General features: G+C 36.8%; 1 protein-coding gene across 1 annotated transcript; it reads left to right on the top strand.

Annotated features, from left to right (window-relative positions):
• Positions 1-272: 272 nt before the first annotated feature.
• On the top strand, positions 273-8,729 carry LOC113056113 (mitogen-activated protein kinase kinase kinase 8-like). The gene is made up of 8 exons (XM_026222612.1): positions 273-509; positions 1,143-1,476; positions 1,698-1,868; positions 3,546-3,807; positions 4,824-4,930; positions 5,585-5,737; positions 6,652-6,898; positions 6,988-8,729. Exons 2-8 carry the CDS (start codon positions 1,156-1,158, stop codon positions 7,110-7,112), a joined length of 1,386 nt encoding a protein of 461 aa, XP_026078397.1. The 5' UTR covers positions 273-509; positions 1,143-1,155; the 3' UTR covers positions 7,113-8,729.
• Positions 8,730-16,123: the final 7,394 nt, after the last annotated feature.

The following is a 16,123-nucleotide window of genomic DNA, read 5'->3' as shown; positions in this document are numbered from 1 at the left end:
GATTCGTTTAAAACATCGATTCGTTCGTGAACAAAACGACACACATTCTGCTGCGGAGTCTGGACTTCACTAATTTGCATACACTTTTTGAGACCGACAAAGAGCAATAACGTTTTTAAGCTCATATATCAAAGGGCACAAGCGTGTGGGTGCTTCTTTATACCGGTTCATACTAGTTTAGCTTTTCTTTGCTACCGCAAGGTTGTTATAATTACAAGACTGTGCAACATTTTCTCTTGCGTATCATCATGAAGATGAAAGAGAATGACATCCTTCTTCTGCCACGGAACATTCTGATAGGGGACTGTGGCAAAATTAAAGCAGATACGTGACCTCTCAATGAGAAAATACCTCTCGCTGGAGAAAACGAAACCGCAGCTGACGTAGGCGCCGAGCGGAGGCGTAGCTCACACTCCTCTCGTCTGCGAGCGTCTGTCTCGGAGCTTCAGTTCAGCGGGACATGGACAACCAGTGAGCACGTGCCCTGCTCTTATCACACTGACCGAGAGGTAAGCAAACTACGGCTGTTTTAGAGTTTTATTATATATTTCGAGCAGCTATTACTAGTATGATAATTTGGAATGTAACGTTACACAGCAGAACAAGCAGGTTGGTTATTGGCAAGTGATGAAAACCTCGTCAGCTGCCTGTTTCTAGTCAGTGTTTCTGAGCATCCGTATCGTTTAATAACGATAAATTATTATTGTTGTGGTTGTTGTCATCGTCGTTATACATGCTTTTATTTCAGATGAAGTATGTATTAGGACACGAGGTTGATGAGAATTTTTCAGCACTTTGTTGTTTGTGTCTGCGTGTGTAAAAATGGGGTTTGTGGGGGTATGTCAGAACAGACAGTCAAACCCACATTTCTTACCAATCTTATTTGTACTTGTGAGCTTCTGCTTAAGGACCTTCAAAAGATCTCCATGTTTCAATATAGGCTAAACTGTTTAACTTCCATTTGCTTTGAAGAAGAAAGCCCATCTTGGGGTTTCCCACCCTCTGAAAACCACCCTTCACTTGCAAGCAAAACAGAGCAAGCAAGCAGATCAGGAAACATACCTGACCTGACCACACTCTAACATGCATGTATGCACTTGAAGTACATTAGTTAATGTCCTGTTTCTAACATTCTGTTGTAGGATTCAATCAAGGATGGCGTACGAGAATGAAAATGCTGGTATAGAACTGCTTCTTGCTCACATGAACATTGAAGACTTCATCCAAGAGGAAGATAATTTCTACTGTGTTGGCGAGGAGGTGGAATCGGGAGTTTCGTTTGAGGAAAGTTTCTCACAAGAAGATATGGATGAGACTGAGGAGACGCCACAGGATTTGAGCTCACATGTGCAAAATCCCGGAAAGGTCCGTTACGGGACAGCGTCCGACCTCCTGGACTTTGTAAATATGGTTTCAAACACACTGTCCTCCTCGCTCTTAGAGGTGGGAGAAGAAATGGGGGTTCTGCTCAACAAGGTAAGCTCTATTGGTGGTTATTTTGACAGATCCATAACATATACAGCTGAGATAGACAGTATGATGTTAAAGCATTATGTAAAGTGAATGAACTCTCTACACTGTGCAATTGAAGGCGTATTCAAAGCAACTCATATCTGAACATAATATGTAAAGGAGGGTTTACTTGTTTTACAAGTTGTCATAGCCTTACTCATGATCGCCCTGCTTTGTTCCTGCAGACAGACATGGTCATTAAGGATGGGCATTATCGCATTGATTTGGACGTCCTTCTGTTTCCGTGGAAACTAACTTACAAGCCCCCAGGCCCTGGATATGTTCCCAAAGGCTCATTTGGGAAGGTCCATCTGGCTCAGGACACCAAAACTCGGAAGCGAATGGCATGCAAACTAGTAAGTCGGGGAATCCAAAGCATGTTTGTTTAATGAATGTCAATTTTTTTTGTTTGTTTTTTTCGTGCAAAGGTAGTTCATTCCACTAAGAGGTCTTAACGGACGTGACTTCCCTTCTGGGAATCCGTGTTCTTTTATGAGTAAAGCAAAAACATATTTTATACAGTTTGTTGGGTCCCACCTTATATTAATTTGGCCTTAATTACTATGTACTTACATTTAAATGAATCATTTGGTACAATGCACGTATTGTGTACATATACGTTTTTACATTGTACTTATATAAAAAAAATACCTGCATGTAATCACATCTGTAATTAATTTCTGTAACTTTATTTATAATTACACTTTTGACCTATCGCTTACACCTTGAACCACCATTAAATCTACCCATTCCAAATCTGTCCCTAACCTCACCCATATCCCACCTCAATAGCAGCAAAAGTGTTTTGCAATACACTATGAACACAATAGGGGGAAAAAGAAGGATTTTGAGCATAAGATCAGTCATTAAATAAACATACACTCATCATGTGGAAATAGAAGACAGAAGACACATTATACTGCATGATGTGTCCTTGTGATGATCTTATGCACCAGCATGGGAGACCAACAAGGCTTTATGTACAGTGGAAAAATAATGGCTCTGAAAAGAGAAACACTTCTTTTAGAAACTGTAGCAGCAAGAAGAGAATATTTTGAAATGGGGAAGAGCACTTTTTGGGAAATAACCCAGTTTCCTTAAAACGTTTAGAGGGTCAGTGTGCAGCATGCAGAGTTTGAACAGAAACCGAGAATGGCTGTACCGCACACAGGAAGCTGACAGGAACGCCCCTGTGGAAACATGCAGCCCACAGAGACAGTGTCTCAACTGTGTGGCACTGGCAGAGTGCAGGTGTCTAAAGTTTCAAAATTGTGGTCAGTTTAACCGGTTGTTGCTGACTTTTACAAAAATATTCACCCTCTTATTTTGGCCTTTAATGTTTTGATCAAATAATAATAATAGTAATAATAATTAGGGGTCAGTTGCCTGGTGTAATGAACTAATGTAACTGTTGTTTGATGCAGCATGTGGCGTCTTTGAATCGTTAATTTAACCGTTTTGTTCATTACATCATTCACTCAAAAACAGTGAGACACTTAACTGCTGACTCAATGACAAAGACATTTTTTGTAACTAACACTGGCATATGCAAGAAAATCTGATTAAAAATTAATTTAACTTTACAAAATATTTTATCAAAAAAAAGTGCATTATTATATATTATTATATATTCATTGACGGAAATGTTGGTAGATTTCGTAAATACTGTTAATTATTTAAGTGGGCGTGGTTGTAATATTAAACACCCAAAACAGAGAAATATATAATCAACCGGGTGTATAAATAAATCCGTAATTACTTCGAGTTCAACACTTAGGGAATTAGTGTAGTAGTGTGATTTGTGTAATTAATATTGTGAATATAAATGGGGAAATGTGTAGATTATAAATAGAAATACTGTAAATATATTATAGGGTTGCTTCCACCTTCTCTAAACCATCTGTATTTTCTCTTTCTTATTAAATTGTTTGCATATATGAATGATTTAATAGCATCTTTTATACCTATATGTATATTGAGCAATCTAAATTTTGGTGCACTTCCATAATGTCTAAAATGTACTTTCTCTTCAGATTCCTGTGGAACATTTCAAGCATGCAGAGGTGGAAATCCAAGCCCGGTTCCAGCACGAGAACATAGCACAGCTGTATGGGGCCTTGCTGTGGGAACAGACGGTGCATTTGTTCATGGAAGCGGGTGAAGGTGGCTCGGTTCTAGAGAAGCTGGATAGCTGTGGTCCAATGAGAGAGTTTGAGATCATTTGGGTCTCTCAGCAGGTTCTGCGAGGCCTGGAGTACTTGCACTCTCACAAGATTATACACCACGACATCAAACGTAAGTGCTTTGGATTGCATCATAAAGGTTTTTTTTTCTGACATATCACTGCAGCTTCCTGCCAAACTGTTTGTTTACGACCATTTTACCTCAGCTGCTCTGAACTGAATTTGCAAAACACATTTCAAAAGAAGGGTCAAAAGCAGTTCAGGACTTTTTTTTTTTCATTGCAAACCACACACACATACACACACACCAAACCACTGTTATTTCCCCCCCTAAATGCAACAAAGGTGCTTTGTAGGTAAATCAGATAATGACAATGTGGTCGAGGAAGGAATTTAGCTTATTTGACGGAACTTGAAATGAGGCCATCGAGAGGAAGCAGCACTGTAAAATGATTGACGGAACATTGGCCACAAGCTAGAGAAGCGTTTTAAGGCTAAGCCCTTCATAGATGAGGATCACAACATCATTTAATATGGTTGGGTTGTGGCCGACAGCATTCTGCTGCTGTTTAGTCATTCGCAGGAGTCAATCAGCGCTGCAGCTCATGACTTCTCAAGCGTCTGGAATTTCCAGTCAGGAGAGCCAGAGCAGGAAGAAGACTGTCAAATGTATTACTGTCAAGGGCTTATTCAACATGCCACCCTTCTAAATAATGCTTTTAGTAAGACTGAGAGAGTAATGTGAAGAGACAGTGAAATGGGTGACCAATCACGAGCCTGCTTTGTGGTTTTGAGGACTGGCTTTTTGACATTTGGCTTGGAGAGGAAACATGCTATTTCAAGTAGTGTGAAATATGGAGGGAGAGCAAAAAAAAGGGGGTTTTGAGACTCCGGATGATCTGTTTTTCAACTGTTCAACCCTTCCCATGAGTAATGAGCTTACCCTGCTTCTGGAAAACAACACTTTGCTGCATTTGTCTCTCTGTGCAGCACAAACAAGAACTGAACAACCTATATTTTTCAGAATTAATTGTAACATCTCAAATATTGCTACACATTTTCCGAATGTTGTTTTTTTAGCTTTGATGTGTTTTAGACATTATCTAAATTCAGTTTTTGTCCCTGCAGCCAGTAATATTGTGCTGATGTCTGCTAAAGCCGTGCTGGTGGATTTTGGGCTTACAGTACAGATGAAGGATGATGTATATATTCCTCGCGATTTACGTGGCACAGAGGTGAGTATTTTTGAGGTCACTTTGCACAGTTAAAGTTTCCCATAATTGTTCTGACTCTGTTGCGACTAAAGGTTAGTTTAGGCTATATAAAAAAAAACAACAATGAAGAATTAGATTTTGTTTCTGATGGTGCTGTTGGCAGAATTCCTTTGGAAAGTCATAAATATAAATTGTCTTATGGTATGTACATTTTTTAAATAGTTAATGGTGATTCTGAAAGGAGATCTGAAAGGGCAGAAGGCACATACATGCACAGACACACTTTTCCCCCTTAGCTGACATTCTGTTCCCTAACAAACTCTGGGAAAGGCCCAAAAGGACACAAAAACACATGCACATTAGCTGCCTCATTGTTGACTTTTTGCCCCATTTGGAAAGTCCAGCATGCCTTGTTGACCAGCACTAAAGATTCCCCAAATAGAATAATAAAGTTGTTTATTGTAAGGCAGGACAGTGAGCAGCTCACCAGAAGTTCATTTGACCATTTGCCTATTACATCAGAAGTTGTTTTTCATATTTATATTATTCAGAGTGACTGAACAGTAGAAAGCAGCTAGTCCTGTATTTGATTCACAAAATTAAAGAAGAAAAGTTGCTGCATATGTGAGTTCTGAGCTCACTGCTTCCATATTTCTTGTTTTTCCTTCTATACAGATGTATATGAGTCCAGAGCTAGTTTTATGTCGAGGACACAACACAAAGACCGACATCTACAGTCTGGGAACCACAATCATACACATGCTGAGTGGAAGTCCTCCATGGGTTAGGAGATATCCCAGAAGTGCCTATCCCTCATACCTTTACATAGTAAGTGTGATTTTTCACCCTTTTAATTGTATTTTGTATGTATGTGTTTTACTGTAGCAGTATAAGGAGAGTCCCTGAATGTGGGAAAACTTCACTGCATGAAAATGACTCTATACATTAACCTCAGAGCAAAACCCAGAAATGTCATGCAGGTTGATGTCATAATTTCATGACATAAGGGCCTCTATTAGCACATAATGTCTCATACTCAGTATCATTTTAATAATACAAATGATAATATTTTTGTATTATTATATTATTAGTATTATTTATTTTGCTTTTGCTCTTTTAATTTTCTTTTTATTTGTTTGTTTTATTTAAACCACTGAAAATGATGGTAATTATATACCATTGTAATAATAATTATAATAATTGTATATAATATATTATAGATCCGTTTTTCTTTATAGGTTTTTCCCCTTCTTTTAAGCTTCCCTTTTTCAGTTTAAACTACTGTAATGCAAATGATGCTAATTCTCTAACATTCTCTAAACCTTTTTTTGCCACTATAAAGCGAAGGATCTCAAGATACAACTTGTGATTGCAAGTTCTTCTTTCCATTGCGAGAAATTTCCAAATATCTCTTTTATTAAACAAAGAGGAAAAAGAAAGAGAAAAATCTCATATCAGCAATTTAAGCTTCCTCTATGTTTTGCAGATTAATTGTGTTTCAGTTTAAGAGCTGCCCGTGTAATGGAAGCAGACTGAAAGCTGGCTCTATAAGAAATAATTTTGCTAGACAGACATTTGGGTTCAACATTTATACTGCAGTCCAACTGGTTTCATTTCCCTTTTCACGTACTACAGTTCCTTTTCATAGAAATGAATGTCATTTCATGTACTGTGTCTCTTTGCATGTGACTGCTTGCGAATGCACCCGTGCCACCATTGATTTTCATAATCTCTGTTTGCAGATCCACAAACAGGCCCCTCCTCTGGAAGACATACCTGAAAGCTGTAGCCCCGCGATGAGGAGACTCCTGGAGCACGCGCTCGATAGGGTCCCCGCGCGGAGGAGCTCTGCCACAGAATTACTGAACGAGGAGGCCCTCCATCCTTCTCGGGAGGACCAGCCACGCTGTTGGAGCCTGGACTCGGCGCTGGAGGAAGGCACACATCCAATGCTGCAACAGCTCAGTCAGTTTTCAGACAGCACCCAAGGTAAATCACACAACACACACACACGTACAGTATACCATGTCAAATTTATTTAATTGCATGCTTGAGATCCTTTACTCATCTATTTTCAGATTCGTCCTTGTACACCGAGGATTCTGGGCACTCGAAGAAGAAAGGTTCCCTCCATATTGATTTGGGCGCCTTGGCTGGCTACTACAGTCTGGTTAGAGGGCCACCATCTAGTGAATATGGCTAGTTAAGGTGGATTTTTGCTAAAATCCACTGGATTACTTGTATAGTTTGCATTCATATATAAGCTGTAAGAATTGTGGAGCTAAACTCATCCATCTGATGATTGAGCATATATGGTCCCAAATGAGGACAGTCTACACAGATTGGATAGTGATTGGACGTGAAGAGAAGACGGTCCTGAGGTGTTTATATTGTTTGATGAACAGTTTGTGAGGAGTAGTTTTGTTAATGCAGTTCTTTGTCTGTGTTATGAGAACATGAATATATATGACAATATACTGTATTTGAAATGCGTACTAGGGATGCAACAATATTAAAATCTGACCAATACAGATAAGCAGAAAAATATTTTTATATTATGACTGCTGAAAATAAATAGCTGAGTATATGTATGCACCTTTTTCTTTAAACAACAACAACGTTAAATTTATTTAGGCATCACATTATAAAGTATGAGAAATGCATATTCTACAGTATGAAAAATGCATATTATATAATATATATACTACAGCTAATTGCAGATCACCGTAGCTGTGCTAGGTGCATTGATTATGTATTCCATATCTGATCACATAAGGGCAGGCCCTAATGATAGTAAATCTGTGCTTTAAAATATGTTGAAATATTCATTAAAATGATTATTATGCTAGATTATATTTGCTTAATGTTATTATTTTTTTTAGATTTTTGACCATAGCAGTGCTATGTACGTTAAAAACGTATTTATCTCCAGTGAACTACAAAGGCAGGCCTGTGTTATCTAAAACTTTATGCATTCTGACCTACATTTGTAGGTTTTATTATTTTTAATCACAATGTGTTGTGAGTCTTTTGAATTTGAATATTTGATCTCTGTCTTTGTCTTTAATAACACATTTCAGGAAATAACTTCAGGTTAATGTTTTAGATTAATGCATTTTTGTAATCCCCATGTGAGTGCATTGTCTTTAAATAGCTTTAGATCCCTTGATAATACAACCATTGAGAAAAAAAGACAAAAGAGCAGACTGCAGCAATTATTATTTTTCCCCTTCAGGAAGTGTTTTCGGATGATATGGAAAATCATCTCAGGGTTTTATTCCCATGGAATGTGTTTTTGTTGAGTAGTTGCAATGCAAGAGAATGAAATGTGCACTCAGACAAAAATAAAAAATGTAATAGATCCTCCAGATTAATGACAGTGTTCATAAAAAGTGACTTCATAAACATGCTGTGACAGCAAAGATGAACTGATCTTTTGTTGTCTGAACATCTGTATTGAAGAGCTCCAGTCTGCATATTCATGTCTAAAAAAACTACGTATTGCACATATTAGCTTATTTGTATTTGCTAAAATCAGCATATTTGTAGCTTTTCATGTGTTTAAACATTGCATAAATATATAAGGCCAGGATGCTGTCAATTTTGCTTGTATTTGTAATCTAAGGTTGTAATTTCAGATGAAAAGGGTAAAAAGACATTTGACTGTTCCAAGCAATAAACTGTTCTTGAGAAATGTCTTAGTCATTCTGGAAAGACCAGAAGGTCGGTGTGTGATAAATGATAGTATCACATAAGACTGCTGTCCATTTTGACAATACTTGGGGGAAGTTATAAAATAAAATAAAAAATTCTAAAAAAGATGAATACTGTGTGATTCATTCATTATTTGTAAAAGCAATACAGGTGTGGTGGAAGTTCTGATCGAGGGCACGTTTATAAAGCCAACAGCAGCAAGTGTCAAATGAAAATTTTGATTAATGAAAATGATAACAAGGCTTATGTGTTATTTATGAAGAGCTCAGATGAAAAACTTTCTAGTACTGTCTGAAATTTGCTTCTAAAATTATCATTTTTATCAGGCTCCTATATTTATCTTCCGTTGTTTCACTGTAATGGCATAGAAAAGGACTTGTACACTGCCATCAGAGTAAAAATACTGAACCTAAACATGAGTGTCACAGGTCGTGGTGCAGAGGAATCATGTGGAGAGGAAGTCATCCACGAGTGAGTCTTTAATTAACAAAACAAGAACAAAACATTCTGAAACTGAGGGAGACAACAACCACGACGTAACTTTAATGCAAGGCAAAGGAACTGAGGAAAACACAGGGAACGCAATAAGGGAGCATAGAAACAGGTGAGGAGTAATTAATCAAAACAGGTGAACAGAATAATCCGTGATTAACTAATATTATAATATTAATATTATAATATTATATGAGAACAGGAACTGAGCCGAATACGGGCAAACAGGAACTAAACACAAACCAACATGGGACCATAGAAGCCTGACAAAAATGCAAACTTATTTCCACGTAGTGACGCCGAAATGAAATGTGCTTTTGCTCAAGTGTTATTTCTTGAGAAAAGACGAGCATGGTCAGCAGAGCTCGAGTGAGGCAGTGGGTTTCCCCTGCAGGTTCTGCCTTTGAAGATGAAGGTGATGTGCTGAGAGAGAAACTGTATTCCCCGACCTTTAAAACTCACAGTGAGAGATTACAATTACAGTAAAGGGACAAGAATTTCTACAATGTGTCAAATATCACAATCACTATCTACTGCCGAACCGGGTAATTTACTATAGTGACTCCTTGTGGTCAGTTTTGGTACAATATTTACATTTTCGGTGTGTCTATTTTCACTAAGTGCAAATAGCCCGCCTCATTGACAGAGGCGATTTACACTAACTCCGCCCACCAATGTGTCATAGGGTTAGACATCATTGCAAAAGACTTCCTTAAAGGGTTGTTTCACCCAAATATTAAAATTATGTCATTAATAACTCACCCTCATGTCGTTCCAAACCCGTAAGACCTCTGTTCACCGTTTATGATATTTTAGATTTAGTCAGAGAGCTCTCAGTCCCTCCATTGAAGCTGTGTGTACGGTCTACTGTCCATGTCCAGAAAGATAAGAAAAACATCATCAAAGTAGTCCATGTGACATCAGAGGGTCAGTTAGAATTTTTTGAAGCATCGAAAATACATTTTGGTCCAAAAATAGCAAAAACTACGACTTTATTCATCATTGTCTTCTCTTCCGGGTCTGTTGTTGTTAACTTTTTTAACTTGGCTGATACTTTTTCTGAGTTAAAACAAACCAATATCCCAGAGTAATTCATTTACTCAAACAGTACACTGACGGAACTGCCGTGAAGAGAGAACTGAAGATGAACACCGTGCAGAGCCAGATAACGAAACAAACGATTGACTCGTTCTCACACGATTGACTAGCTATTTGGGTGAACTAACCCTTTAAAAAAACAGCTTCAACAGAGGAGGTAAATAACGTAACGACTGCCATTTGACACGAGTTCGAATCCGCCTTGAATTTCATAGCTTTACCAGGATGGTACGAAACTTGGTGACTTTTATGGCACTTGGTATGTGAAAAAAAAACAACAACAAAAAAAAAAACCTTAAGGACATGATTCAAAAAGGCTAAGTGGTCATAAAAAATAGGGGAAATGAATGGGAAATGGGAAAAAAACTACAATATGTGTATAATCTACATGAAGAAAAAAAAAAACACAGCAATGAAGGGGTGAAACTCCACTCTAAAACATCACGGGCCTGTTTCCCAAAGGAGGTTAAGTGAAAACTCTGAGTATGTTAACCCTGAAATGAGGGAAACTCTAGGTTTTCAGTTTCAGAATGGGAGGATTGTAAAACCTGAGAAAGCAGGGTAAGTCAAGCCCGTTTCTGAAAGAGAGGTAACTTATACTCAGAGTCAGTTACCATGGTAACTTATTCTATAAACCTAACCTGGTCAGGGGCAGGTTTTCTTCGGTAAACTCAGAGTTTATTTCGGCCTCCTCCCCTTTTTTAATGATGCACGCTGGAACAAAATGCTCTTCTTACTTAGTGCCCCCCCCCCCAAGTATACACACACACACACACACACACATATATATATACATAAAATAAAGATTGATTTTCTATATAAGAGAATTATATAAGATACTTACTGGGGGGGGGGGGGGGTCTAAATTAAGTGATAATAATAAAAAACACATTTTTATAGAATTGTAATGTGTTGTGTAACAAAGTGCTTTCTGTTTTCAGGTTTGAATGTAGTAATAATAATGAAAAACAACAAATCAACAAAAAATATAAACTTGGACAAAAAGTAGTCTTTGAGAATGCCTTCATATACATTTAAATCCACAACCTGATAAAGTAAACAATTATGTATAAAAACAAAGGAATTCACAAGCCTCTCTATAGAGTCCTATATAGATATCTAGTGGTTACACAATGAAATTACAGGTTTGTTTTTTTTTTTTGTTTTTTTTTTGCTCTCACCAGGAGGTGCTATTCAGGCCTAGTCTCTATTTTATTCTGAAATACTGAATTAACTGAAAAATAATTGTAAAGAATTAGAAAAAAAGTTTGTACTATTTACAATGGGAAAAAAGTATCATAATTATTGCATAAATATTCATTAATAAAATTCTTTCAAAATACAAAAGAAAAAAGAAACTATTATTATTGAACAAAAATATACCATGAGTCTGACTCTCTAATGAGAAGCGCACAAGGGTTAAAATGTGACATGGGAAGAATAAGGTCGTTATAACTGTCAGTGATAGGTTGATCGTTATTCTTAGGCTAGCAGTTTAGTATGCAGAATTACAGCCTACATCTGTTTATTTGCACCATTAAACACCACAGGACCACAACATCATAAATAAAATTTAAATACATCACATAAACCCCTGATCCCCAATACATTGCACATTTACAATATATCTAAATCATGACAAACCCATTTCCAGTTTTAGAGTCTGAATCGAATCAGGTGTATTTAATTTGATTAAGAAGGTATCCAAAATGTTTTCAGTGTACAGAGTACAGTGGCACCTCGTGGAACTGGGTTGTGAACGACTGATGTTCAGTAGAAATGAATCAAACTCAAAATATTACCGCTTATGTCCAAAAGGTGGCAGAACAAGACTGTCCAATGCTGCAGGGACTAGGATTTGACGTCACTCCAGATGTTCACAATCATCACAACTCTAGAACAATTTCATGAAGTGATTTACTACATCAGCCTATTCAAATTTTAAAGAGATACATCATAAGTCTCAATTCACTGAACAAAATAAAAAAAGTCTACAAAATAGTCATTTTGCTTAACAATATATATAGTATATTTAGAGTACTAATATATTTATAATATAATAAATGTATTACATTTTAATATTTTGCATATAAAATTGTTTTTACTAATTTATATTATTTACTATATGTATATATATATATAGAGTATAATAATGAATATATACATATAATTTTCTATTAGTATAGTATAATGTGTTATATATTTATATCAGGATATTACTACTTTACATAAAATTTGCCAATTGAGATTTCATGAACCAAGCTCTATAGTTTAGTAAGACAGAAAGAAAAAAGAAAAAGACAGACAGACAGAAAGAAAGAATGAAAGAGAAAGCCCCCTGCTAACAGGACTCAGACAGATAGCCTCTGGTGTGGCACCACTAATGTTAGTTTGCACTGCTGTATACAAAGGGCCATTCTTTACAAACACAGCTAACCAGAGACGCACTGTCCTCTAATCTTCCCATCTCCAGACTGTGCAAACAGACGGTAGTTATTACTTTTCATAATTCATAGTCCTTTTCTCTCGAGACGCAGTACCCTGCAGTCATGGCGTCCAGAACCATGAGCTTGTGTACAGATGCACTTTCGCGCCTGTTTCACACCGCTCTTTACTGGAATAGTTTTTGTGATGACAGAACTTGCTGGCGCTGTTTGCTTGTTGATATTTTTCTCAGTAAGTCAGGCTATGACATATGCATGGCACCCCTCTCTCAGCCTGGTAATGGCATCATTCCTGGCTCTGTTCATATTTGGACAGAGATTTGGCATGGTCAGGGGTTGCTGGTTCAATTTATATGGCCTTTATACTTACTTTGCTTCCAGTAATTACGCTGACCCTTCTGACAGGCTTCATTTGATCTGGTATTGGTTTGCCATTCAGACTTGTGGAGTAAAACACAATGGTCACACACAAAGGCTGGTAGAAAATCAGCTTAATGCACATATTGGAAGACATGAGCATCCTCGGGAAGTAAAGCTTATTATGGATTTCCTTGTACAGCATGACTGTGTTGTCAGTCCAATGTTGAGGGAAACTCACCAATCAAACTCTTTGTCTTGCTGATGTAGTTTTCCTCACATCAGGCACCATTATGCACACCATTTTCTTGTCAGTTAAACTCACAAATAACATGATATGTATTAACCAAATAAAATCCTATTTTTCCACATAGAAATAAATATTTATTTATTTGTGTTGCAAACAGAATACGCTCAGCTGCTCAATGAGACTTCACATTTAATATTTTACTATCAAGCAGTTGTGGGAAAAATGACATTTTGAATGTAATTATAAATAGAGAACAATCAAATAATACATCAGTTAGACTATATGTGTGTGTGTGCTCTTGTTTTTGTGACATATCAGGACACAACTCTGCATAATGACATGGGTATGACACAGGTATTACAAGGAGAGGGTGACTGAGGACATATCCCATGTCCCATTTTTCAAAACGCTTATAAATCATACAGAATGAGTTTTTTTGAGAAAGTAAAAATGCACAAAGGTTCCTGTGAGGGTTAGGGTTAGGGGTAGGGTTGGTGAAGGGCCATAGAATATACAGTTTCTACATTATAAAAACCATTACACCTATGGGATGTCCCCACTTTTCACAAAAACAAACGTGTGTGTGTGTGTGAAACAACTCCGATTTATTGTGTAACCATTTTCACTTAGAAATAGCTAGACATGTTTATAAAGAAATAAATGACAAATAACACAATGATTTTAATGTGACATTTCTAAGTATAAAGACATAAATACATACATAATATATAAATGAAAATATATATGAAAATACATTTAGAGCCATGATTTGGTATATCAACCTCAAACAGCCACAAAAAAGCTAAAGGATTTTGATAGGAAAACTAACAAAATGTTAAATACATATTTATTTATTCATTTACTTTAATCATCATCTCTAGATGCTAATCCCAGGAATTTGTTTGTTTTAAGATGTCTGAACATGCTCAAAATTAAGAGATCTCTCTGTAAAGCTGCTTTGGAATAATATGCATTTATGTAAGAACAAAAAACAAACAAACAAACAACAGCTTTTTTAATTTCACATATTCTTTGCTCCTCAGCTCTAAGTGTTCTTTCAGGATTCAAATCCCCTCAATTAACTAATGCATTATGTTTTCCATCCCTCCAGCTTGACATGGAGCAGAGCGGTGCCACGGTGGTCTTAGAAACACAAGCTAACAGTGAACTGGGTTTCCTCCACATGTATTGACTTAAGCTTATGAGACATTACTGGACTTCAATCCATCCACTGACATAAAAACCCACCGCAGGATCCTGAGAGAAATGGGATACTCTAAACAGACATTCATCTAACACACTGCGCTCTCTCTCCCTCCTCACTCATGCTTGCAGACACATACACACAGAGGTACAAAGGTCTCTTTCTGTAATGGACCCAGGGATGAAATTTGATGTTTAATAACTATAATATTTTAATGCTGTCTGTGCTGACGGTGCAGTGGGTTTTTGAGGCAGGATCATGACAGGACTAAAACACTACCTGTGGATTCCTGAGGTATTGAGTTCTAAAGCGCCGCTACGAGGTCCGTCGTCATTTGTTTCTAATAGTAACAATGCAGACATCTGATCAGAACTACAGTAGATGTGTATCTAAGCAGGATTAGACCTGGAGCCGAGGAGAAACTCATAAACAAAGAATCTTGTTTGGATTAGATTTTTTTTACAAAGCTGTGGTGTTTATGTTTTCTTTAACATAAACTAGAGCTAAAATGACAGAAATCGCTGATAAATTTCTGATAATAAGAAATCCCTGATAATAATAAAATTATATGTGAATTTTAAGAATAGCATTTTTTTATTGCTGTGGTTTATTTATATTGACAGTTAAGAGAAGGAAGAACAAATTGCTTTTGGGTGTTGGGCATTAGGACATGTTGCAGGCCAGACTCAAACCTGTATATCCAGTAGAACTGAGGCCATTATGTGTCTACAGTAAATACATTACTGCTGCACCACATTGCTGACAAAATGATTTTATTCTGAACTGTAAAATATTAAATTTTATTGGTAAAGAACTTTTCAGTGACAATATTACAAAGCTAATTAACCAGTTTTAGCAACATGAAACATGGGTTACACTTTATTTTAGGGTCACTTAAAGCTGCGGTAGGTAACTTTTGACGCTCTAGCGGTTAATAAACAGAACTGCTTGCGTCTTGCAGAAGAACATTGTAGCCGGAACTACTTCTCTCTGTTTATATCTATGAAGAATCACAAAGGTACTGGGTTACTCCGCCGCGGTACCCCGAAGCAATCTAAAATAGTCTGAATATAAACACTTATCATAGGTGCACCCTAGTGATTCAGGACAAGCTAAAAACACGGTTTGGAAAATGGATTCATGGTGTACTCGCTTATTACATACATTTTTCTACATTTTGAACACAAACTAAGTTACGGACCGCAGCTCTGATTGGTTATTTTTTACCGAGAGCGATGGAGTTTCTGCAAATGGCAATAGGAGCACTGGGAGGAGCCAGAGAAGCTTGATTTTTTCACAGATTATCTGTCTCATATTCTATTGTCAGGACATAATGACAGATTTAACAAATATATAAAAAAATATATTTTTACAAAAGTTACCTACTGCAGCTTTAACTAGATGCTTATTACCATGCACGTTACTAGAATATTAGCCATTTATTATAAGTAATTAAGAACATATTAATGGCTTATACTACATGACCTTATTCTACATCCCTAATCCTACCCAATACCTATACATAACAACTATCTTACTAAGTATTAATAATCAGCAAATTAGGAATTTATTGAGGGAACAGTCATAAGTGTTCCCTATTCTAAAGTGTTACTGAAATATGAAAGCAACATGAGTATCTGCAAGAACAAAATGAG

This window comes from Carassius auratus, chromosome 37 (assembly GCF_003368295.1).
Source record: "Carassius auratus strain Wakin chromosome 37, ASM336829v1, whole genome shotgun sequence".
Taxonomy (NCBI): Eukaryota; Metazoa; Chordata; class Actinopteri; order Cypriniformes; family Cyprinidae; genus Carassius; species Carassius auratus.
Note: the sequence above shows the minus strand (reverse complement) of the source record. Positions and strands in the feature narration are given on the sequence as shown.